The sequence below is a fragment of the Pipistrellus hanaki genome (assembly GCF_964339955.1).
Source record: "Pipistrellus hanaki genome assembly, chromosome: 7".
Taxonomy (NCBI): Eukaryota; Metazoa; Chordata; class Mammalia; order Chiroptera; family Vespertilionidae; genus Pipistrellus; species Pipistrellus hanaki.
This window is the reverse complement of record NC_140509.1, coordinates 41,801,112-41,825,763: the sequence shown is the minus strand read 5'-3', so window position 1 is coordinate 41,825,763 and position 24,652 is coordinate 41,801,112. Positions and strand designations below refer to the sequence as shown.

The 24,652-nt window shown below is 43.6% G+C and overlaps 2 protein-coding genes across 5 annotated transcripts in view; one reads left to right on the top strand and one right to left on the bottom strand.

Annotated features, from left to right (window-relative positions):
• The window catches only part of ANKRD6 (ankyrin repeat domain 6), a 129,396-nt gene that overhangs the window by 91,147 nt on the left and 13,597 nt on the right, over positions 1 to 24,652 (bottom strand). The window lies entirely within an intron of this gene.
• On the top strand, positions 17,503 to 17,757 carry LOC311625862 (developmental pluripotency-associated 5 protein-like; the record flags this gene model as incomplete). Its single annotated transcript, XM_084890504.1, is given in 2 exon segments — positions 17,503 to 17,728; positions 17,730 to 17,757. Coding segments are annotated over 2 exon segments (234 nt in total). The 5' UTR covers positions 17,503 to 17,522.

The window sequence follows — 24,652 nt, the reverse complement described above, 5'->3', positions numbered from 1 at the left end:
AAGTTTAGGCATCTGTGGAAAGAGATGTGGGGGGATCTCTTCCATAGCAAGGGGAGGGGTCTGCCTCAAACCCCAAAGTGACCAGGGCTGAACCAGGTCCAGATCTGTTGCTGGACTCATTTCTGAGAAAATGGATGCTGGCCCCAGACAGGGAGCAAATAAATGGAATCAGCGCGACAGCCCTCTGAGTAGCTCCTGTTGGTGCTCAGGGAAGGAGAGGCCCTGCTCTCAGAGTGTTTTTTTCAGGACAGACACACCTCAGAAACATTGCGGGTTCAGTTGGTTCCAGACCACCACAATAAAACAAATATCACAATAAAGCAAATTACACTGTTTTTGTGGTTTTTCCAGTGTACATAAAAGTTACATTTACATATACTGTAGTCTTAAGTGTATAATAGCATTATGTCTAAAAAACTGAATATATCTTAATTTAAAATACTTTATCGCTAAAAGATCCTAATTATCATCTAAGCCTTCAGCAAATTATCATTTTGCTGGTGGAGGGTCTTGCCTGGATGTAGATGGCTGCTCACTGACCTTGGTCGCAGGTTCAATTCCCAGTCAGGGCAGATATGGGATGCAACTGATGGATGTTTCTCTCTCCCTCTCCCTCCCTCTGGCCCTAAATAAATAAACAAATAAAATAAAAACCATAAAACATGAGCATACCTGAGATTTAGGAGGTGGGGAAAATGAAGATACAAAAAGATATCAATGCAGGTCAGAAAGACAGCTGAGAAGACCCAAGACCTTGAGCTGCTATTCTCAACCCAAAGAAATAAAATTTAATTAGGTCTCAAAATGTGCTCACTTCAAAATCCTGTCTCATTATAGAAAATACAAAGGTGTCTTATGTGCAATCCTCCCAGAAGGAAGCTTGTGATTTGGGGAGGGTCTGTTTTAAAATAGGAACTCACGGACCTCTGAGAGCATCACAGGACTAGTTTTGTGTTTCTTTATCTGGTTTAAAGATGTTTATTACATGTCACAGAAGTTATTTTACATTAAATGATCATTTCAAGGACACAAAATGCCATGAAAATAAATCCTTTCAGGAAAATTCAGTGAGAAAGACAAGTTCAAAAACAAGATGTGGTGAGTGACTAGAGCCACCTTTCCAGGGATCAACAATCAAGAACATTTACCACCCCAATAAATAAATAAAAATAAAAGAAGAAGAACGTTTAAAGTATTCATATAGCCAAAACCAGTTTGGCTCAGTGGATAGAGCGTTGGCCTGCGGACTGAAAGATCCCAGGTTCGATTCCGGTCAAGGGCATGTACCTTGGTTGCGGGCACATCTCCAGTGGGGTGTGTGCAAGAGGCAGCTGATCGATGATTCTCTCTCATCAATGTCTCTAACTCTCTATCCCTCTCTCTTCCTCTCTGTAAAAAATCAATAAAATATATTTTAAAAAATAAATAAAGTATTCATCTATCCACACAAGAACATGAGCAACCAACAAAACTCATCCTGTATTATTTGCCTGGTCACCGTGTTAGGAGACATGGCCTAAGAGGCCGTACGGTGAACTAACAAATGAGCTTTTATAAACAAGGCATTACTCAAACCACCACAAAGGCAAGGAGTCAGATACAAGCCCTCTGGCCCTGTCTCCTGTTACTCCCTTTCACTAAATCTGAGCTCCAGCCGCACAGCTAGCTTCTCTCTTCCCAAACAGGGCTTTGCCTCCGGCCCCTGTACTCTCTCCAGACAGGCCCTCCCTTCAGTATTTCCTGACTATCGAAATCCATGCATTCGTCCGCTAGGGCTGCCATAACAAATTACTCAGCAAGTTGGTGGCTTAAAACAGAAAATTATTCTCTCACAGTTCGGAGGCTAGAAGTCCAAACCCAAGGTGCTGGCAGGGCCGAGCTCCCTCTGGAAGCTCCTGTGGAAGATCCTGTCCTGGCTCTTTGGTGGCTGCAGTGTTTCTCGACACGTGGCTGCATCACCCCAACTCTGCCTCCCTGGTCACCTGGCCTCTTTGTTCTGTCTGTGTCACATCTCTCCCTGCCTCACTCTTTTTTTTTATTTTCATTTTTTAATGTTTTTATTGATTTTAGAGAGAGAGGAAGAGAGAGATAGAAACACCAACCAGCTGCCTCCTTCATGCCCTACTGGGGATCAAGCCTGAAACCTAGGCATATGCCCTAACCGGAAATCGAACCAGTGACTTCTTGGTTCATGGGTCAATGCCCAACCACTGAGCCACACCAGCCAGGCACTCCTGCCTCACTCTTAAAGGACACTTGCCATTAGATTTAGGGTTCACCCACCCAGATAATCCAGAATCATCTCATCTCAAAATCTCACTTAACCACATCTGCAAAGACCCTTCTTCCAAATAAGAGGAAATTCATAGGCTCCAGGGATAAGGATACAGACGTATCTTTTTGGGGGGGCAGGGGATGGAGGGGAGCTGTTATTCAACCCACTACACAGGCCAATCTGAGATAACAGCATTCACAGAAGCCTTCCCTGGTCTTGTTTCCTGAACTTCAGAGGAAGGCTTTCTGTCCTCTCTGACACCCTGTCACTGCTCGCCAGCTGAGCTAGAGCAGCAGAATGCAGTCAGCCCAGTGTTTTCCAAAGTGGGGTCTCCCAGAGAGAGGGCTCACCAGGGTGAGGAGGAGGAACCACGCTCCTCATCACTGCAGCCACCACACTGTCACAGTGACTGCCTGTGCTGCATCCCTACAGCTTCTCAGAGGGCAGGGCCCATGTTTCACTTGCCTTTGTACCTCCAACCACAGAACCTATCAACAGTAAGTGCTTAATTGACAACTAATATTTGGCAAAGAAAAGAAAAATATCTGTATCCCTGACATGTATTGTGTATGTTGCGATTCATTGGGAAGCATCACACATCTGTGTACTGCACAATGCTTGATAGGGAAGATAAATATTTACAGGGTTCTCACCCTGTCCACCCACAGTCTCCATCAGTAACTTATAAACAGTAAGTGCTGTCTAATGACCAGAGGAAACCACGTATCCAGGTGCTCGCAAAGGTCTTTTTCAGCTCTAAATCCTGTGATCACCAACAACTCACAAAACAAACTGGCAATGTGAGGGAATGCAGTGCGCTGGCCAATCAGAAAGCTGAGGCTCCTTTCTCGCTCCCCAGCCACGTAGGCGGCTGCTCACCTAGCCATCTCACACCTAAGGCAGGAAGATGGTGGCAGCAAAGAAGATGAAAAAGTTTCTTGATTCAATCAAGTCTAGGCTCCAACTTGTTATGGAACGTACGTGCTGGGGTACAAACCGACTCTGAAGGTGGTCAAACAAGGCCCAGTGAAACTGGTCACCCTCACCAACACCCGCCCAGCCGTGAGCAAGTCTGAAGGAGTATCACGCCGTGCTGGCCAAGTCCCATGTCCATCACTACAACGGCTATCAGACCACTGCAGTGGCAGCGTGTGGAAAACCCTACAGAGAGTGCACACTGGCTATCACTGACCTAGCGGGTTCTGATGGTAAAAGCATGCAAGACAGACTGATGAAAAGTAAGACATGCACAGTTTTTCTTTAATAAAACCTGGCCAGTTTTAAACTTGGTTTAAAGACAAAACAAAATAAAACAAAGCTAAGATCGAGGGGAAATGTCTAAATAAATGCAAGGTGCTTGCAAGCCATTAAGCAAAATACAATGTGAACCGTGGACAGCGTGCTTTAGTTGTGTTGTCTACACAGAGCATATTTGTTAGACAAAATACAAACCCAAACGGACAATGCAGGCCTCGTAACCCCTGAGGAGGCCAAAGGATCCTAAGAGTTCTGGTCTCCGTTGGTGGGTGTCAGTTCCCTCATCTCCAGCCCTACTTAAGTCCACCCCAAGCCACCAGGTTCCTCATAAAATTCTCATTAAAACATTTAAAGAGCTCAATAATTTCAAATAGCTTTCGATTTAGCATTAGACACAAAGTCACTCCATTCCTGTTCACAGACCTCTAGGCTCCCTATGCTCCCTCCTACACCCCCACCCCCTGTTCCCTCTCAGCAGCTGTCCAAATCACCCTTAAATGTTATCTGATACACTCCTAAGTATTCCCTTTCTTAAGGTTGTTTTTATATTGATCTGGAATTCAGGGAGACCAAAAAACTAAAAAGATTTAAAACAATGAACTTCTAATCATAAAATTTTAGACACGGGGGAATGAGTAGACGTTTTAAAGAAAAATCTTTCCTGGATCCCTTCAGAACACACTGACTGGGGAGCCAGCTCTCTACCTTCTTGAAAGTGAGCCAGCGCTGGCTACAGATACATCAATCCATGGGCAGCTGGCATCCTTAATAATGAACAACTTCCTTCTCTTCTGTCAAGAGCAGAGACAAAGACATGATTCAGGGGCCCTCAAAGTGAATTATCGTCTTTGTTTAAAGCTCCCGGCTCGGGCAGAGCTGTCAGCTGCAGCAGCCATTCCGGGGAAGGATGAAAATTAAAGCAAAGCTGCTGAAGTGCCCAGGCAGCCAACACAAGGGACTCTGCCTCCACTTCATGCCCAGCCCCACGGAACTGAGACTGCTCCAGAGGCAATGCCTGGGCAAGGCAACATGCTTCTCCTGTGGAAAAGGATGCAAGTCGCCGCCAAGGTTACCATCAGCTCACACCCAACAACAAACCACTCCTGGAACACAATTATAAACCTCAGGTCACACCCATTTGCAGGTCATGAAATAAGTTAGTGGGTCACAAGCAACATTACAAAGAATGAAATAGAATAAAATAAAAAATGTGAAAGTGCACTGCATGTATTTTGGGAAACACTTGTTTCACTTGTGTATGTATGTTTATATTTGCATGAGAGGCCCAGTGCATGAAATTCATGCACAGGTGGGGGGGGGGGGTTGTCCTTCAGCCCGGCCTGCACCCTCTCGCAATCCACGACCACTGTCTCCTAACTGCTCACCTGCCTGCCTGATCACCTCTAACTACTAGCCTGCCTGCCTGATAGCCCCTAACTGCTCGCCTGCCTGCTTGATCACCCCTAACTGTCTCTGCCTTAGCCCTTGCCAAAGGTCGTTTGGCTGTCTGGTCTAATTAGCATATTATTCTTTTATCATAATAGATTATTATAGATATATACATACTGGGTTACATCATAAAACGCATTTCTTACTGTGGGTCACAAACCAAAGCGTGAAAGCCACTGTTCTTGAGCAAAAATGAAACAAGTGTTCAATTCAAAGACATAATCAAAAGATTACCTACATTTATTTTTTAAATGCCAATAATTATCAAACAGTACCTTGGACAGTGTCAACTACATCAGTCTTTCCTATGCATAGTCCTGGGGTCCTAAGATGTATTTTCAGAGATATGAGAATTTTTACATTTTGTATTCTCAATGAGAATCCAAATAGAACATAGTTTGAATCATCTAGATGTCTCACTCATAATTGTGTTAGGTCGTGTAGTTTAAATGTTCACATTGGTATTTGTGTTTATAATCAAACTAGAAGCCCAGTGCACAGATTCATGCATGGGTGAGGTCCTTCTGGATGGCCTGCAGGGATCAGGCCAAAGCCCGCAGTCCAACGCTGCCTGCAGCTCCTACCTGCTGCTTCTGCGCATCCCAGCCCCACGTGCCTGCCGCGGACTCGTGCCCAATTAGTCCCCATCAGTAGACTGCTTCACATTGTCGAAGCAGCACTCGCCAGCCATGAGCCCTGCATCTGGTGCCCTCTCAAGGGGAGTGGCCTGTGGGATAGGGCTGAAACTGACTCTCCAACATCCCTTGTGGTGTTCTGGATTGTGAGAGGGTGCAGACCAGGCTGAGGGACCCCACTGGTGCACAATGGCTGGGGAGGGACCACAGAAGGGCTCCAGAGCATGTCTGGCCATCTCGCTCAGTCCCGATCGGCTGGACCCCAGCATCAAGCTAACCTACCAGTTAGAGCATCTGCCCCCTAGTGATCAGTGCATGTCATAGCAACTGGTCAACCAGTTGACTGTCTGCCCCCTGGTGGTCAGTGCACATCATAGTGAGTGGTTGAGCAGCCTTAGCCTATCATTAGTATATTATGCTTTGATTGGTTGTTCGGTTGTTCTGCCATTTGGTCGATTTGCATATTACCCTTTTATTATATAGGATAGAGGTGGGTGGACTGCTGAGAACAAAACAGAAGCAGGCTTCCTCTAACATCACTGCACCAGCTGTATGTGATAGTATACAAAGCAGATTATAATACATACACTGTAGCCCGGCCGAAGTGGGTCAGTGCTTGAGCGTAGACCTATGAACTAGGAGGTCACAGTTCAATTCCCAGTCAGGGGGCATGCCTGGATTGTGAGCTTGATTGGTGTGTAGGAGGCAGTTGATCAATGATTCTCTCTCACCACTGATGTTTCTATCTCTTTCTCCCTCTTCCTTCCTCTCTGAAATCAATAAAATATATTTTAAAACAAACAAACAAACAAACAAAAACCACGGAGGTCCATCACTGAGGCCCGGAGAACTAGCCAGTCATTTGTCAAAGCCACCGGGGTAACCAGAGGAGGACCCCATGGCTCCTAAGCTCTGTGTTCTCCCCCTGCACCAAGCTCCCCTAATTATGCTCATTAGAGCAAGAGACACTTAAAAGTTAAGAATAGAGTTCATACTTAATGATAGGATTTATGGCGTCTGGATCTAAGAGTGATTGTATAAACTATTTTCCCCCCAATCTCATTATGGGTATTCTGGTATAAAAACAATTCTATTACTATAATTACTTTAAAAGAGGGGGGAAAAAAGTGTCTGATCTAGCAACTACCAATCCATATTCAAGGCTTCAGGATGCACTAAGTACTGAATTCATACTGCAAAGAGTTTCTATGAGGGGAGAGAGAGAGGAAGGGGAGCGGGCTAGAGGAGGGGAAGGAAAGAGAGATCTGGAACCGTTTGCATCTTATTAAGAAAATTTTTTCCTATAAGCGCCGTCTCTATAAGCAGTCAGGGAAGTGAGTCAGTCCTACATAAAGCCTTTAAGTTCAAGATTTTTGTCATCAAGATTTTCCTCTGAATGTGAAATCTGAATTTAGGTTTTAAATAATTCCTTGCTAGTTCTTAAAGGGTTTGTAACAAAATCAGTCCAAGGATGACAGATACCTTCACCATGCGGTAAGAGCACCACAAATCTTACAAGGCCCACGTTGATCTGAGGACACCAGCACCACGTGAGCTCTCCCACTGAAGTTTCAGAGGAGACTTCGGCATAACCATTTCTTGGTAATAGTTTATTCATGATTCTTCTAATGGTGAGTAATTTTTCCTTCAGCTCTCTAACTTGTAAAAGCACAAAGAGATACTTTTATGAGTTACAATTTATCATCCCTACAAGGAAAAGGAAGGAGAAGGGAAGGGAAGGAATGTTAGAGATAGGAAAAAAGATAGGGAGGGGAGAGAAAGGGAGGGAGAGGGACAGACAGAATAGGACTGCAGAAAACACAGTGGCAAAAATAAAAGTATTCTACAGAAATTTCAGGCAAAATTTAAAAAGCACTTTGAACCGAGCATCAAATCTTGTATAGGTACATACACGTGGGCAAATCACATCCAGTCACAGTAATAATTAGTGGTATTCTTTTTCATTCCTAACAATGAAAACCCTAAATCAACCTCCAAGTCAGAGTGTGCTCCAAAGAGACCACTCGCCCTGCATGCGGCTGCGAGAACCTTCCAGTCCACAGGCACAGCCCCAAACAGAACAGCCTTACAACAGAGCGGATAGGGGACTCACCTCCACAGCCAGGACGCCGAGGGCCTCACAAAGACAAACCCTGGGCCTTTGTGTGCTTGGTGGGAGGGCGGGGGTCTGCGGGGCATCAGCCTCGGCTCCTCCACCATTTACATGTCAATGATCAAACCAAAGCTCCTCAGACATGGCCGCGCAGGCGTGCCTGGAGCAGCCAGATCCAGTGTTGTGTGCTTCTCCCTTCTCCCTTCTCCCTTCTCCCCGGGGACTCAGCCTTGAATCTGCTGGCTGCCAGCAGGTACTAGGCAAACCTCGTTATGAGGGATTTGTCACCCTCTTCAAGCCCTGAGCCTGGGTAAATACATCAGCAGGCAGCAGGCAGTCTTTTCAAATTATCACAGATGACACCAGGCTGGGGGAGATGAATGCTTCAGATAAGATGGACAGAGTCAGAATTCCAAATGTGATCTGGTTTGAAAATATGTGCTGAAAGGGAAAAGATTTCAGAAGAATAAATGTTCATCTTTCACTTAAGATCAACTCGGGGCAGGGGATAGAGGGTGTTTGTAAACTAACACATGAACAGACCTAATTTTAGGATCTATGGTCAGAAAGCCAGTATTACAAACAAGGTGGGGGAGGTTGGGGCTGGGGTAAAGAAGGCCCCAGGGTCTGCATACTATTCTACAGAGAAGAGTGGGTAGCCCAGACAGCAAAAATTCTAAGAATCCTGTCTGATGAAAAGGAAATGACTTGTGCAAGCGGTGTCCATCCTCAATACATGAGGGTAACAAAGAGTAGATATATTCTGGGGGCTGCAGACAGCTGAACAAAAGTTTGTTGGCTGGATGGAAAAGGCATCTGCATAAGCTCAGAGAATTTTCTAACAATGCAAAGCTCTGGCCATGTGGGCAAGGGAGCAGCCGGGTCCTGCAGGGCCCTGGACCCGGAACCTCCCTGGCCTTGCCTGGACGCCAGCTGGGCTTCAGTGACCGACCGCCTTAGCATCTGAGGGGAGAAGACCGTCTTGAGTACAGACTCTCATGGCTTTAGAGCCGGGAATAAAATGACTATAAAATAAAAACAGGGATTTTAAAACTCACATAATCTGTGTCATGTAGACTGACCGACTGATATTGGGAGGAGACCCCTCGCACTATGCTCAAAAACAGTCAAGCATTAGTCGTTTCTGAAATTATATAATGCAGGCCCATGGCCCATGAATTATGGTTTGAAAATGGCAAGCTGGCTCCCTGGATCCCATTCCCTTCAACTCCTTTTCCTTGTTCAATTTCTCAAAAAGCTGTTGATATAAAATGGATCGCTTCCAGCACTTACATTTACAAAGTGTTTTATGCTCAGTTGAGTGTTATGAATGTTTCATAGAGCAGAACCTCACTGCTGGCCCAGGACCCGGAGCAGAGGGAAGGAGGGAGGTCCTCCAAGGCGCCATCCCAGTGTCTGCAGGGGCCTGGGCACCCTCCACAGTTTCCACCTTACAAAGGACTGTGGTAAAGTCTTTCGTCCTCTGAAAAGTTTATTGGCCAAAACCGGTTTGGCTCAGCGGTAGAGCGTCGATTTGTGGACTGAAAGGTCCCAGGTTCGATTCCAGTCAAGGGCATGTACCTTGGTTGCGGGCACATCCCAGGTGGGGGGTGTGCAAGAGGCAGCTGGTCGATGTTTCTCTCCCATCGGCGTTTCTAGCTCTCTATCTCTCTCCCTTCCTCTCTGTAAAAAATCAATAAAATATATCAAATAAATAAATAAATAAATAATAAAAAGTTTATCGTTCTTCCTATGTGGTGAAAGAACCATGACATCCGCTTTGGCCCACACTGGCCGGACACTGTTCTGGGTACGAAGCCTACTTGGATGTGGCTTCATGGAGCTTCCTCAGAGAGTAGAAGACACCACCACCAGCCAGACACTTAATGGCATTATTATAAAACAGCTATCAACATGCTTATTTTTCTAAAGTCAGCGGGGGGAATGCACAAGATAGGTGCATGTAAAACTTTGGTAATTACTGATAAATTACATCCAAATAGATGTGACCAACTTGCACTCCCATCACTATCCATTGGGAGTGCCCATTTTCCTACCTGTTCACCAACATGGACATAATCAGTCTTTTTGTGATTTTATCTCTGAGAACTTGCTTGTTTAAAAAAAAAAAAAAAAAATCATTGCCCTAGCTGGTTTGGCTCAGTGGATAGAGCGTTGGCCTGCAGTCTGAAGGGTCCCGGGGTTCAATTCCAGTCAAGGGCATATGCCTAGGTTGCAGGCTTGATCCCCAGTAGGGGGGTGCACAGGAGGCAGCAGATCAGTGATTCTCTAATCATTGATGTTTTTATCACTTTCTCCCTCTCCCTTCTTCTCTGAAATCAATAAAAATATATTTAAAAATATATATATCATTGCCCTAGCTCCATGGTCGGCAAACTGCGGCTCGTGAGCCACATGAGGTGCTTTGGCCCCTTGAGTGTGGCTCTTCCACAAAATACCACGTCCTGGGAGAGTCTATTTTGAAGAAGTGGCATTAAAAGAAGTTTAAGTTTAAAAATTTTGGCTCTTAAAAGAAATTTCAATCATTGTGTTGTTGATATTTGGCTCTGTTGACTAATGAATTTGCCGAACCACTGCCCTAGCTGGTTTGGCTCAATGGTTAGAGCATCGGCCACAGTCTGAAGGGTCCAGGGCTCGATCAAGAGCACATACCTGGGTTGTAGGCTCGATCCTCTGCCTTGGTCAGGACATGTGAGGGAGGTAACGAGTTGATGTGTCTTTTTCACATCAATGTTTCCCTCTCTTTCTCTCCCCTTCCCTTCCTCTCTCTCTCTAAAAATCAATAGAAAAAATATCCTCAGGTGAGGATTAACCAACATTTCCTCTTTTGAAGACTGATCCTTTCCTAGGAAGTAAAGTGTGCTTTGTATCATTTGGGATGGAAGAACCCCTCCTCCTTTGCTTCCTCCCTCCATTGGGAAAAATCTGCTTAAAGGGCAATGTACCATCAAAGTCACTAATACAGTCAATATGCTACCAACAAAAGTGGGATTTAGAGTCTTGGAGAGTGGAGAGAATACAGAAGTCATTTTGAAAAAAGCATGGGATAGAAGAAATAGCTCACTTGAAATGCTGATCTTTTGGGATAATTACATTGCAGACAGACAATGACCTAAGATAGTATAAAAAGACTCCAATGCACACATCTGCTAGTTAGAAACCAGCACAGAAATTGTGTGGGCAAGACTCTGATGGTACAATGCCCTTTAAGCAGTTGTTTTTTGTTTTGTTTTTCCAACGAAGGAAGGAATCAAAGGAGGAGGAAGGAGAGATTCTTCCATCCCAAATGATACAAACCACACTTTATTTCCTAGGAAAGGTCCAGTCCTCAAAAGAGGCAAATGTTGAGCTGTTTTAAAACATTTCAAATGGGTATAAGACTATAATAAAACAAACTGATTTGTTAATAAACTTCACTTGATTATTAACTGGAATGTAAATCATCATTTCTGAAAAACAATTTGACCTTTTTAAGACTATAATTTTATTTCTAACTAACTCTAAGATAAGATTTCTAGTCATGAAAAAAGCTTTATGCAAAAATATATACTCCACAGCATCTTTATATATAAAAGGCTAATATGCAAAGTGTCCTCTCGAGAGTTCGACCGGGAGACCAGGAGTTAGATCGCTCACTATGATGTGCATTGACCACCAAGGGGTGCACAGAATGAAGGAAGGCCCCGACCAGCAGCCAGAAGGCCCCAATAGACCCTGATCACCAGCCAGGTCTAGGGACCCTAACCATGCACAAATTTTGTGCACCAGGCCTCTAGGTATCTATGAAAGCAAAACAGTGGAAACAGAAAAAGGAGACTTCTACCCAATAAAAGAGGATGAGTCAATAAACCAGAAAACCTCCATTTCACAGAATATTACACTGTCTTCAAAATGATGTTTCAAGGTTCACATACTTGTCTCAGTAATGCATTACTGGGAACCTATTTTTAAAAAATCCTCACCCCATGATATGTTTTATTGACTTTTTTTTTTCCAAGAGAGAGAAAGGGAAAGAGAAAGGGAAAGAAACATCAACCAGTTGCCTCCCTCTGCACCCGACCAGGAATCAAACACTGCTCCAACCAATTGAGCCACCCAGACAGGGCTCAGGAAATCTATTTTAAAGAAATAATCCAAAACCACAGAAAAAGATGAAAAAATATGAACAATAAAATGGCAACAAATATATATCTATCAACAATTGAATCTAAAAATCAAAATGAATATGAGCAAGAAAACTAATGAACAAAATAAACTGATGAACAAAATAGATCCAGAGACGTAGAAGCATGGAATAGACTGCTGAATCTCTGAGGGAAGGCAGGTGGCAGGGGGAGGGGGAGGGAAGGGGAGATTAACCAAAGAACTTATATGCATATATGCATAACCCATGGGTACAGACAATAGTGTGGTGAAGGGCAAAGGGAGAGGGTCAATGGGGGAAAAGTGAGGGGAACATCTATAATACTTTCAACAATAAAGATAATTTTTTTTAAAAAGAATATGGAGTTTAAGTATTTGGCTATATATTAAATACTCAATATTAAGGACTAAATTAGCAAATTATGGTAAATAACAAAGTACAACATTATACAGCTTTGAAATGACCATTGTGAAAGATATGTAGAAACAGGAAACAGCTTAGGAGACTGTTCGGTGGAAAAAGTAAAATATGAAAATACACTAACTATAACTGGTAAAATATATACATATGCAAAAATAAGTTATTAAGAACAGAATTATGCATTATTTTAAAAGATTCTTTAATATAACTATACAGCATTTTCATTTTTGAAGTCCATGGCCCTGGCCCTGAACAGTGTTAGAGCATCAGCCCACAGATAGAAAGGTCATGTGTTTGATTCCTGGTCAAGGACATGTACTTGGGTTGCAGGCCCTGGTAGGGTTGTATGCAGCAAGCAATCTCTCTCCATCCAGGTTTCTTTCTCCCTCTCTCTCTCTTTCTCTCTCATTCTCTCTCCCTCTCCCTCTTCCACTCCCTAAAATTCAACAGAGTCCTAGACAGTTTGGCTCAGTGGATAGAGCATCAGCCTATGGACTGAATGGTCCCAGGTTCGATTCCAGTCAAGGGCACATGCCTGGATTGTGGGTTTAATAAGGGAGTGCAGGAGGCAGCCAATCAATGATTTTCTCTCATCATTAATGTTTCTTTCTTTCTCTCCCTCTCCCTTCCTCTCTGAACTCAATAAAAATATATCTATAATGATAAAAGTGTAATATGCTAATTAGACCAGACAGCTGGACAACATTCTGAAGGTCCTTCTGGACAAAGCCATGGTGGCAAGGGCCAAGGTAGAGGCGGTTAGGGGCAATCAGGCAGGCAGTCGAACAGTTAGAGTCGATGAGTCAAGCAAACAATTAGGGGCAATGAGGCAGGCATGCAGAGTAGTTAGGGGCAATCAGGCAGGCAGGCAGGCAAGCAAGCGGATAGGAGCCAGCCGTCCTGGATTGCAAGAGGGTGCAGGCCGGGCTGAGGGACCCCCTCCCTCAACCCTTCTCTGCCCCGATGCATGATTTTTGTGCACCGGGCCTCTAGTTATAAAAATAAAATTCAATTAAAGAAAAATAGCCTTAGGTGAGGATTCAAAATAAATAAATAAGTCTATGCAAATGTTCTTTTCCAAGAATATCTATACATTGTTTTACCCTGTCTAAAACAGCTTATCACCATTCCAAGAATCAACTTCTTGAGTACAAACAGTCTGGCAAAACATCAGGGCCGTCTGGCGGCTCCCCACAACCACTCTGCAGTACTTCACTCCAGCTCCAACTCCTCAGATAGTTTCAGTTTCACTGTTAGTGACGTGCGCAGGGACACAGTCTTCCTGGAGGACAATCTGGCAGTACCAATTACACTATAAATGTCCACCCCTTTGAGCATTTCCCACCTGGGAATCTGTCCTACAAAAACAATTCCACACATGTGCAAATGTAAAGGTAACAAGAACGAGCAACGCGTCTGCTTAGGGGTGGCCTCCTCTGGGAGGGGCAGTTTCATTTTAAAAAGCTCCAGAGAGAGAGACCTGGAGTGAAAAACTCATGCAGCTTTGATTTGCTGCCCAGTTTACTATCTCCTTTGATGTCTTTATTTCTGGCAACTGACCAGAAACAAGGGTGCTGATTCAACCTTCCATGCGTTGAATCCAATCACATGCATGCCAGTACAGATGCTAGCATACAGAGCCAATGGAAATAAACACGTTTTAGATCGTTCTCTCTTTTGCTTCCAGCTTCACAAACAGAATTTAGAATTCTCATTTTGAAAACAGTCATGGAGTGAGAGCCATATGTGCACAGCTCCCCAATTGGTGCTTAAAGGGAGGGTCAGTTTCCTTAAAAAGTTGTGTCTCCATGCATCTATTCATGTTTACATAGAGAGGCTACGGATTGTTGCTTTTTGACAACTTGTAATTTGTAAATGAGACAATTATCTGATTTTGCATGGTCTCTCTTTATGGTTCACTCAAAGTACAAAAATTCTGACCAGGTCAACAACACTGGGTAAGTCAGACCTCCTCACTGTAGGCTGTCATGGAGCCAGAGGAAAAGCACAAATAATCTCAAGCCAAATAAACACTTTAATGGACACATTTCACATTTGAGAGAGAGAGAGAGAGAGAGAGAGAGAGAGAGAGAGAGAGAGAGAGAGAGAGAAGGAGGAAGGGAGAAATCTATAAGTTATTAATACTAGAGTTTCTCAGATGAAAACATCCTTGTGAACTCTGATGATATCTGCTTGTGGACCACTGTCCATTCCGTGTCCCCATCTCGAGCAAACGGCAGGGTTAGAGATGTGGAGAAAACAGGCAGAAGTTGGAGAGTTGTCAGGATCACAATGTGAGCTCCTTGGGGAAGTCTGACACATCCGTGCCACCTCTGGCATCCCTCTGTCTCCTGCATTCCAAATGACAAGTTGTATTTGGAGCCTGGAGTTTCACCGCTAACTTGACTGACATTTGTTTAGAAAGTAAAACATTGAAAAAAACACCCACACCGGTAATATGAGGTGCTACTTTACAAATAACATTATTGCACTTGACTAACCAACAGTACACATTTGGCACACAGACGTTTTCTGGTGAGACCTAACCCTGGACAGCCTCTAAAAGGATGAGAATAATGATGAGATTCAAAAAGGGGAGAAAAACCAATAAGCTACACTAATGGCCAGATTATTATGATCTCTGAACGCATAATAATCTGGCCACTCAGTGTGTGTGTGTGTGTGTGTGTGTGCTAAAGGTCCAGTGCATGAATTCGTGCATGGGTGGGGTCCAGCCAGCCTGGCCAGGGGGAGGGGACATGGGCGGTTGACCAGCCTACCTGCTGGTCAAACTCCTGGTTGAGGGGACAATTTACATATTAGCCTTTTATTATATAGGACACATATGTCAAACACAAGGCCCGCGGGCCAAATCCAGCCCGCCAGGCCTTGCAATGTGGCCCGCACCGCGCTGTCATCACTGCACTCCGCTGTCAGTTTATGACATTGTCAGTTTATGACTGTTCAGTAAACCATTCGGCCCGCGATTTAGGCTGGATTTTAGATTTTGGCCCCTTCTCTGATTGAGTTCGACACCCTTAATATAGGATATACCCTGACTGGCCAGATTATCTAATGTGTTCAGAGATCATAATAATCTGGCCACTCAGTGTATATCTTTAAAGTAGTGTTTTAAAAGATGTTAAAAAAAAAACACAAAACACCCTTTTTAATAAATTCTCTAGACCTACAGCAATGACTACAGAAATAAAGGCATAGGCAAGGGGGGGGGGGGGGAACTTACATCATACATAAGCTTGAAATTTAGGATGCCAGGTTAGGAAAAAAATCCAGTTATGTCTTATTTAAAGAAACTATTCAATACAAAGTCAATACAAAGAACAAGCAGTGCACGTTGACAACACAGAGCAAAGGCAGCGACTCTGGGGACGGAGCGGGGTCAGGGCGCAGGCAGTGGCCTCTCTTCCTCGAGGGCTTTTCCTCGCCAGCTGTGAGCCCGTACCTTCTCACAGGGAGGAAGCAGATACCCATCAGGTTGGCCTGAGCCGTCAGCAGCCTTGGGGCAGAGGACTGAAGGCCTTTCTCTGCTCTTCGGAGGTAGACCACGAGGCACACAGCATCAAACACCACCATTCGCCGTGGCTTGCAGAGAGGACAGCCGATGAGAGACCTGTCAGACCCTGTAATGGTGGCGGCAACAAGGCCCGGCACTTCAAAACCTGGAGCCGGGGTGCGTAGCACCCATCACTCTGAGGTTTTCTAGAAGAACGCACAGGCGATGCATTCACACACCTGGCACAGGATATCCTGGAGGGGGTCTGGCAAAGGACCCAGCACGTTTTTGACAGGTACCCAGAGGAGCAAAAATATTGCCAATGACAAGGAAGACCTGGGAGACGCAAAGACCTCCATTTCCCCTCACTCCTCTGTGGGTCTTCTTCAACCTTGGGCACCTACCATGAATTCACTACCTCTGGGCAGAATCACGGTTACCTATTCGACAGTATGAGGTTGTCCTGGAACTTTAAGTAATAAATATGTACACATACATGCATGCGTTTATATTTATGCAAGAGGAGATGGGAAGGAGGCAGGAAGGGCTGCAGGGGAAGAAGGATATTCTGCATTTGGAAAGAACACGTGGAACGACATGACCTCTTAGCTAATCCATTATCTCCGGGATCCTCTGCAAACTTCCACACGTTAATTTGAAAGGAAAGTCTTACATGAAGCTATTCCAATAGGCACTGTGTTCTGTGCAATAGACTCTCTTGGGTGAAACTAATTTTACCACATGAAATTTCCTATAAAAACTAATTGACAGAGGAAAGAATTGAGATTTATCCTATTGAAAACTGTAACACTAGTAAGCCAAACAGTACATGAGATAAAATTTTTCTTCACATTTCAACTAATAAAGAAGTGATGGTACAATCAAAGTATCCACTCAGCAATACCGAATGGTTTGGTGGCTCCAGACATTAAACATCAATCGCTGTTAATAAAGAGAAACAAGCATGCCTCCTGAGGAAGGAACACACCACCATTTACGAAGTAGTCATGTCAAAATACACTGAGCCTGAACGTGGTCAAGCTTTGAGACCCAACTGCCAATTTACTAGAAATACTGAGGACATAAAAACATGTTAAATGACACCACAAGGATACAGCCTGTAAAGCTCTACAGGACAGAGAACCTGATTTCATCAAAAAAGCTCACAAAGGCCCTGGATGGTTTGGCTCAGTGGATAGAGCTTATGCTGCAGACTGAAGGGTCCCAGGTTCGATTCTGGTCAAGGGCACATGCCTAGGTTGCGGACTCCGTCCCCACTGTGGGGTGTGCAGGAGGCAGCGGACCAATGATTCTTTCATCACTGATGTTTCTCTCTCTCTTCCTCTCCCTTCCTCTCTGAAATAAACAAAAATATATCTTATAAAAAGCTCACAAGGAAAGAGAGATAAAAAGAAATTTAAGAATCATAGTGACCAATGTTATTTGGATCCTTATTCAAAATAAAATATTTCAAATTCTTATGGATATTGGAAATTTGAATATTGGCTATATTTGATGCTATTAAAGAATTGTTATTTTTCAAATGTGATAAATGGCAGTGTGGTGATTTTAATAAGTCCTTCTCTTTTAGAGCTGCATACTGAAATATTTAAACATAAATAATGCAATGCCTGTGAGGCATTTTAAAATAATATGGAAGGAGGCTCCAGGTCCGGACGGTGCTGCTGGAAGACATGTTTGGCCCTGGAAGATCTCGAATCCCATACATCGAGCAAGTGAGCAGAGCCATGTGCAAGCTGAAGGTTCTGGAATCCTCGAACCTCACCGAGGTCATGGTTTACGGCAACTACTTGTACAAACTCCAAACCAAGTGGATGCTCCAGTCCATGGCCGAGAGGCACCGCCTAAGACAGGAGCGAGAGATGCTCAAACTTAAGGACTATGAATGCCCTTGAGCTAGGCCTTTAGACAAAGTGAAGCCAGTCTGCAACCATGCACCTGGGACCAAGATGTGGACAGGATGCTGTAGCCAGTTCTGGAGTGAGTCTGCTTCCCATGTAACAAGGGAAAACAGCTTGCTGTGGATTTTTGCATTTGCCTCCTGATGTAACTTTTTCCCAAGGTTGCTAGTTAAAGAATAAAATGTTAAACAGTTCCTCCCCTGCCAGCCTCATCGCCCCTAACTGCTATTCCCTGCAGGCCTGCCCCCCACCCAACTGACCTCCCTGCAAGCCTGGTCACCCCTAACTGCCCTTCCCTATAGGCCCAGTTGCCCCCAACTTCCATCCTCTGCCAGCCTAGTCACCCCTAACTGCCCTCCCCTGAAGGCTTGATTGGCCCCAACAGCCCTACTTTGCAGGCCTGGTCCCCACCAACTGCCCTCCCCTTCAGGCCTAGGTCCTCCCCCAACTACCCTTCCCTGCAGTCCCGATCACCCCCAACTTCCATCCTCTGCTGGCCTGGTAACTCCTAACTGCCCTCCCTTGCAGGCCTGGTCCCTCCCAACTGCCCTCCCCTGTTGGCCATCTTGTGATGGCCATCTTGTGTCCACATGGGGGCAGCCATCTTGTGTATTGGGATGATGGTCAATTTGCATATTACTCTATTATTAGATAGGATAGAGCAGTGATTGGCAAATTCATTAGTCAACAGAACCAAATATCAACAGTTCAATGATTGAAATTTCTTTTGAGAGCTAAATTTTTTAAACATAAACTATATAGGTAGGTACATTGTTATTAACTTAATTAGGGTAACTCCTAAGCTGACCTTTGCTAAAATTCAAGGGGCCAAAGAGTCTCAAGTAGCTTATGACCCCCAATTTGCCAACCACTGGGATAGAGGCCTGGTGCACGGGTGGGGGCCAGCTGGTTTGCCCTGAAAGGTGTCCCGGCTCAGGGAGGGGGTTCTCTTTGGGCATGGGGCTGCCTGAGCAAGGGGCCTGTGGTGGTTTGCAGGCCGGCCACACCCCCTGGCAACCCAAGTGGAGGCCCTGGTATCTGGGATTTATTTATATTCTACAATTGAAACTTTGTAGCCTTGAGCAGAGGTCAAGGCAGGCCAGGGTGGGTGGGAAGCTTGGCTTCCTCCATCACTGGGGGCAACTCAAGCCTCCTGCTTGCTCCAGCTCTATGGTTACCACCATCTTAATTGGGTTAATTTGCATACTCACTCTGATTGGCTGTAGGTGTAGTGGAGTGATGTTTAATTTGCATGTTTCTCTTTTATTAGATAGGATATATACCCATAAAAACTACTGAGGAATGTATATGAAAGATGAGTTAAACAGGAAGACAAATCTTATTCTTACAAGAGTTGTCTATACCTATAATTCCAATTTCTCTTCTTTCCTCTCTTGAATCCACTCCAATCAGACGTTCACTCTATTACTCACTAGGACTCTTCTCATCAAGGTCACAGGTTATCTCCACTTCACACTGCTAAACTCCAAAGTCACTTCTTAGTCCTTGACTAACTTGGCATTAGCAGCATTTGAGAAAGTGACATACACACCCCTAGTTTTCTTCCGACCTTTTTAGCCACTCCCACCTGTAACATTAGGTAATTCGGCCCTTGGGCCTCTTGTCTTTCCAGGTGTCTCATGCCTTCTCTGAGCTTCAGTTACTTTCAAGTGCTGATAACTCCAGCATTTGACTTTTCAGCCTGTATCTCTCCTCTAAACTCCAGACCTCCCTGATCTTGTCTCCTATTCCTCTCTGTATTGCTCTAACCACAAGGCCTCTCCTGCTCTTTGAAAATACCATTGCGTGCTTATCTCAGGACCTTTGCACTTCCTGTTCCCTCTGCCTCCTTTCCCCAGACATTCACAGGGCTTGCTTCCTCTTTCCCAGCACTTACCCAGTCTAGATCAAAGTTGTCCAACAGAAATAAGCCACATATGTAACTTAAAACTTTCTAGCAGCCACATTAAATACATTAAAGCAACAGCGTAACATCTGAATCAGTAGACTGAGTGTAAAGCACGTGGCTCTCCGTAATGTGGCAGGCCTCACCCAATCTGGGGAAGGCTGGAAGAGAACAAAAGGCTGAGCTAGAGGGGACTGTGCTCTCTCCACCTCAGGTCTTCAAGCAGGGGCATCAGTCATCTCCCGCCTTCAGACCCAGACTGGAATGTGCACCATCAGCTCTTCGGGCTCAGGCCTTCGGTCTGCAGATTTCGGGACTTCTCAGCCTCTATAATCACGTGAGTCAATTCCTTATCATAAATTTCTGTGTGTGTGTGTGTGTGTGTGTGTGTGTGTGTATATATACACCTTCTTTCTATTAGTTCTGTTTCTCTGGAGAAACCTAATACAATTACTATAGTGTTAGCTATACAAGAAAAAAAAGGATATCTCTCCAAATATCCTTTTTTATTCAATGGAATAATTGAATTAAATAATTTTTATTCGATGGAATGCTTCACGGCCATTTACAATAATGATAAGGATTAACAAAAAACTGGCTTGGAAAGAGGCCCCCAAGATATTAATTATATGTTTATTATATATTAACATCAATTAAATATTAATTGATTATATATTTATTGTTGTATTTAAAAATTATATGTAATTGTTAAAGCAGGTTCCAGAACAGCATGCATAGTACTAATATAAAATCTCTGATATAAAACCATGTGTTGTGCACAAGAGTATAGTATGTGTGTGGAATGGAACAGGATGTTTAGTAAAAGACCATTTATTTTTGAATGGTGTCATTTTGGATGATTTTTACTCTCTTTGAATTCTGTATTTGTATTTTTCTCCAATGAGCTTATTTATCAGGCAAATTAATTACACGATTCTGTTTCATTAAAAAAAAAAAAAAAAAAAGTTCATAGAAGGAAGGAGAGAACTACAATCCGCTGTAGCAGGAAGAGAATTTGGGTAAAGCGAGAGTTTGTGTGGTTGTTGTTTTACAATAGGAGAAATAAGGGAAACTTACTAAGGGAAACACAGAAGGAAATGAAAGACTGAGCCAGCCAAGCAGCTGGATCCAGGAATGAGTAAGTTGGTTCCTATCCTCAGGCAAGAGAGATAAGGGTCTACAAGGTGAAAAGAATTCCAGACGTGGAGCTACAGAATGCGAGGAGCACTGCCAAACCGGGACCAGAAAGGAATGCTGGGGAGATGCCGTCACTTCCATGGTGGGTCGAGTTTCCCTGCACAGAGACCTGCGGGAAGGAAAGTGCTGGCTGCTAAAGCCTGCCAGGCTACTCACTCAGAGCATAATTTTGGGGTCTGGGGCAGCAAACGATGAAACTAACAAATTAATCTGAAGCTTAGGTGAAGGAGCTTGAAGAGGGAAGGACTGTGACCAGAACTTGGCAGGAGTTTTAGTGTGCTGGGCAGGACACTCACCCACTCCCAACGGTGCTCCGTGCTCCGGTCATTGGAGTCAAGTGGCTGCCTGTTGGACTCTCAGCCTGAAGGAACTTGGCCCTGGGGCAGGAAAAGCCCAGTGAGAAGCTAATGTCACAGAGATGTGAGCTGAAATTGTGAATTTAAATGGTGGCAACAAAAGTGGAGAACCACATGAAACGCACGTGGTAGCAGCCCATGTACAGTAGGAACATTTGGCATCTACAACCTCAGGAAACCAATGCAGATAAGGCTGAGCTGATTATCTGAGGCTCTGCTGTCAATCATTTGCAGTAAGAATTTACTCAAATACCACATTTTCTAAACAGGTGTTTTCTTTTCTCCTTCTTCAACTTGCTTTTGTGCTGGGTACAGGAAAGCAAGGAGGTAATAATTAATATTCCTAAAGAAAACCCCAAACCTAACAGACAGTTTTAGAGCCTCATTTAAAAAGGGCTGAATTCATAAGACAATAATCATTACTCATGAGGCAAAAAATAAACAGACCCAGAAATGGGGGTTGGGATTAAAGAGTCAAGGGATAGAGGTGGGACAGGGAAAAGCTAGGGAGAGAGGCTCAAGAAGAATCAAGTTTGTAATACAAATTTTTACAAAGGGCCATGCCTTTGAAAATTTATTAAAATATTACTAAAAACTCTAAAGACAGAGTAAGTGGCCAGATAAATACTATAAAACAACTTAGGTTAGCTGAAAACAGTCATAGCCACTCAGAAAAATTAAAATACAAAATTAAATTGTAACCCAGCTGGTGTGGCTCAGTGGTTGAGCATCAACCAGGAACCAGGAGGTCATGGTTCAATTCCCGATCAGAGCACATGCCCAGGTTACGAGGTCTGTCCCGGTAGGGGGCGTGCAGGAGGCAGTCAATCAGTGATTCTTTCTCGTCATTGATGTTTCTATCTCTCTTTCCCTCTCCCCTTCATCTCTGAAATCAATAAAAATATTTTAAAACGAAATTAATTGTAAGTAAACCTCCACATTCAACCATCAATAAAGAACGTCTTTGCCATGTCCAAGTAAATAACACCTAAATATTTATAAATAATATTGGTAAGGACTCGATGTTTGCTCTCCTGGTTTATGCAGATTTTACATATTTTTCCATTGTGTGTTCTTACTTTCAAATAAAAGATTATAGGTATTACAGAATAGTTCATTAAACTTTAAGTAAAAAAATAATAATAGTAATAATCTAGACATGTAAGATAAGCATCTTCATTACCATCCATTAGGCAAAATGTGAGTATTTTAGACTCTCTAACTAGAACTTTAGGAATCTCCTTAGGCAGTGTTTCCCAAAGTGTGGTACACGTACCTCCAGGGGTACAGGAAGAGTTTGGTGGGGGTGCACGTTGCACCGGAGTTTGGTGGGGATATGCACTGCACCGTGCTTAGCTGCGCCTAATTCTACGTTCTCATGAGTACGAGGGGTACTCAGTGTTATGAAAATTATAGAAGGGGTACCCATATGTCAAAAGCTTGGGAAACACTGGTTTAGAGGATAAACTACACACACACACACACACACACACACACACACACACACACACAAACAAAAAACAAACAAACAAACCTGTAAGACCCAAAGCCATACATGTTTGGTGTGAGTTACTCAGGGGTTTTCGGAAGACGCTTCTGCTTTTTCTTAAACTGAGCGAGGGGAGGCAAGGGAGGGGAGGGGCTCACAATGGGGACAGCTTGAGAAGTAAAAAAGGTGGGAACTGTCAGCGCAACAGGAATTTTTTACAGCTATGTTACATTCCAAAAGGTGTTTGAAGGTATGAGTCAAGCTTCAAACTGCACTTCAGCTCCAGGTTTCACAAAAATATATGCTTCAGGCTCAAGCCTCCAAACGCTGCACGGATGAATGAAGCCCCCATCATAAGGATGCATTCAGGAGCTGTCTGTGCAGGAGGAGGCATGAGCAACAATGATCTGCCCTGGACCCGGTGAACTCCTGGGACACTCTTCAAAGGAATCAGTGAAGCATAAATATTTTGCAACGGCTCCAGTCTTTCTAAGAATACCACCTTTCAAGTCATTTGGATACTGAGCATTATGAACTCCGCTCCACAAAAACCTGTGGGTCTTTTGATGCTTCGACATAGGGAGTCCTTGATTAATACGGGACATAACAGTATGGCTGACTGTAAGTAAGAGTGTAAATACTAAGACAGTGTTCAGTAAATAGTAGAGGAGTCCATCAAGGTACCATACTAATTAGTAAACACAAAACAGGATTCATAATATCTAATCCGAATGAAGCACCCACAAAGCAAACTGCAAATCATAAGTCAACTCACCAACAAGTATCTGATATACTCAGAAGGAAAAAAAGAGACTTTCTTATTGTGTACATAAATAATATACTTTGGCCGAGACCGGTTTGGCTCAGTGGATAGAGCGTCAGCCTGCGGATTGAAAGGTCCCGGGTTCGATTCCGGTCAAGGGCATGTACCTTGGTTGCGGGCACATCCCCAGTGGGGGGTGTGCAAGAGGCAGTTGATCAATGTCTCTCTCATCGATGTTTCTAACTCTCTATCCCTCTCTCTTCCTCTCTGTAAAAAAATCAATAAAATATATTTTTTAAAAAATAATATACTTTGGATACTATAATAGTATAAGTATCAACTGTTTTGTAGTCTTCTTTTAGAGACCGTATGGATAAAGCTTAATTGGCAATCTCGAGGATTAGATTCATTAGCCAAGTTGTTGAAACTTCATTCCTTGGGGGGGAAAGAAGCAATGAAGCCAACCACTAGCCTTTTTGCTTAAAGAGCTCTTATGAATTGATATTTTACAAGAAGGTGGATACTTCAAAAAAAGAGTGCACAAGGAATTCAGGCAGATTTCACACACAAAAGAAATATAAGAGTTAAAACACATTTATATACAGAGTGGGGCAAAAGTAGGTTTACAGTTGTTCGTATGGAAAATAACACAATAACCTATAATAATAAAAGCATAATATGCTAATTAGACCAAACATCCTTCTGGACGAAGCTGGGGCTGCGAGGGAAGCCCAGGTCCTGGGTGCCTACCAGCGGCCAGAGGGACGTCAGGGTCCCGGGTGCCAGAGGGAAGCTGGTGCCAGCAGCCAGGGGAAGGAAGGCCTACTCTTGCACGAATTTCGTGCATCAGGCCTCTAGTTAATAAATAATAATACAAGAATAAAGTTTAGTATACTCACAATTGTAAACCTACTTTTGCCCCATTCTGTATATAAATGTTAGGCCTTCTTCGTAATCAAACAATAATATAACAATGAAGATACAATCTTTTTACCTATCAAATTTAATATAAAAATTAGAATAATCAATACTGCCAGGAGGGTAAGAAAACAAAATTTCATGTATTGTTAGCAAATTTCAGGAGGGCAATCTGGCAATATGTGTCAAAAGCCTTAAAAATATAAATACCTCTAGACTCAGTAATTATGCTTCTCTTCATGGAAAGTACTCAAGAGCAAGATTAAGATGCAA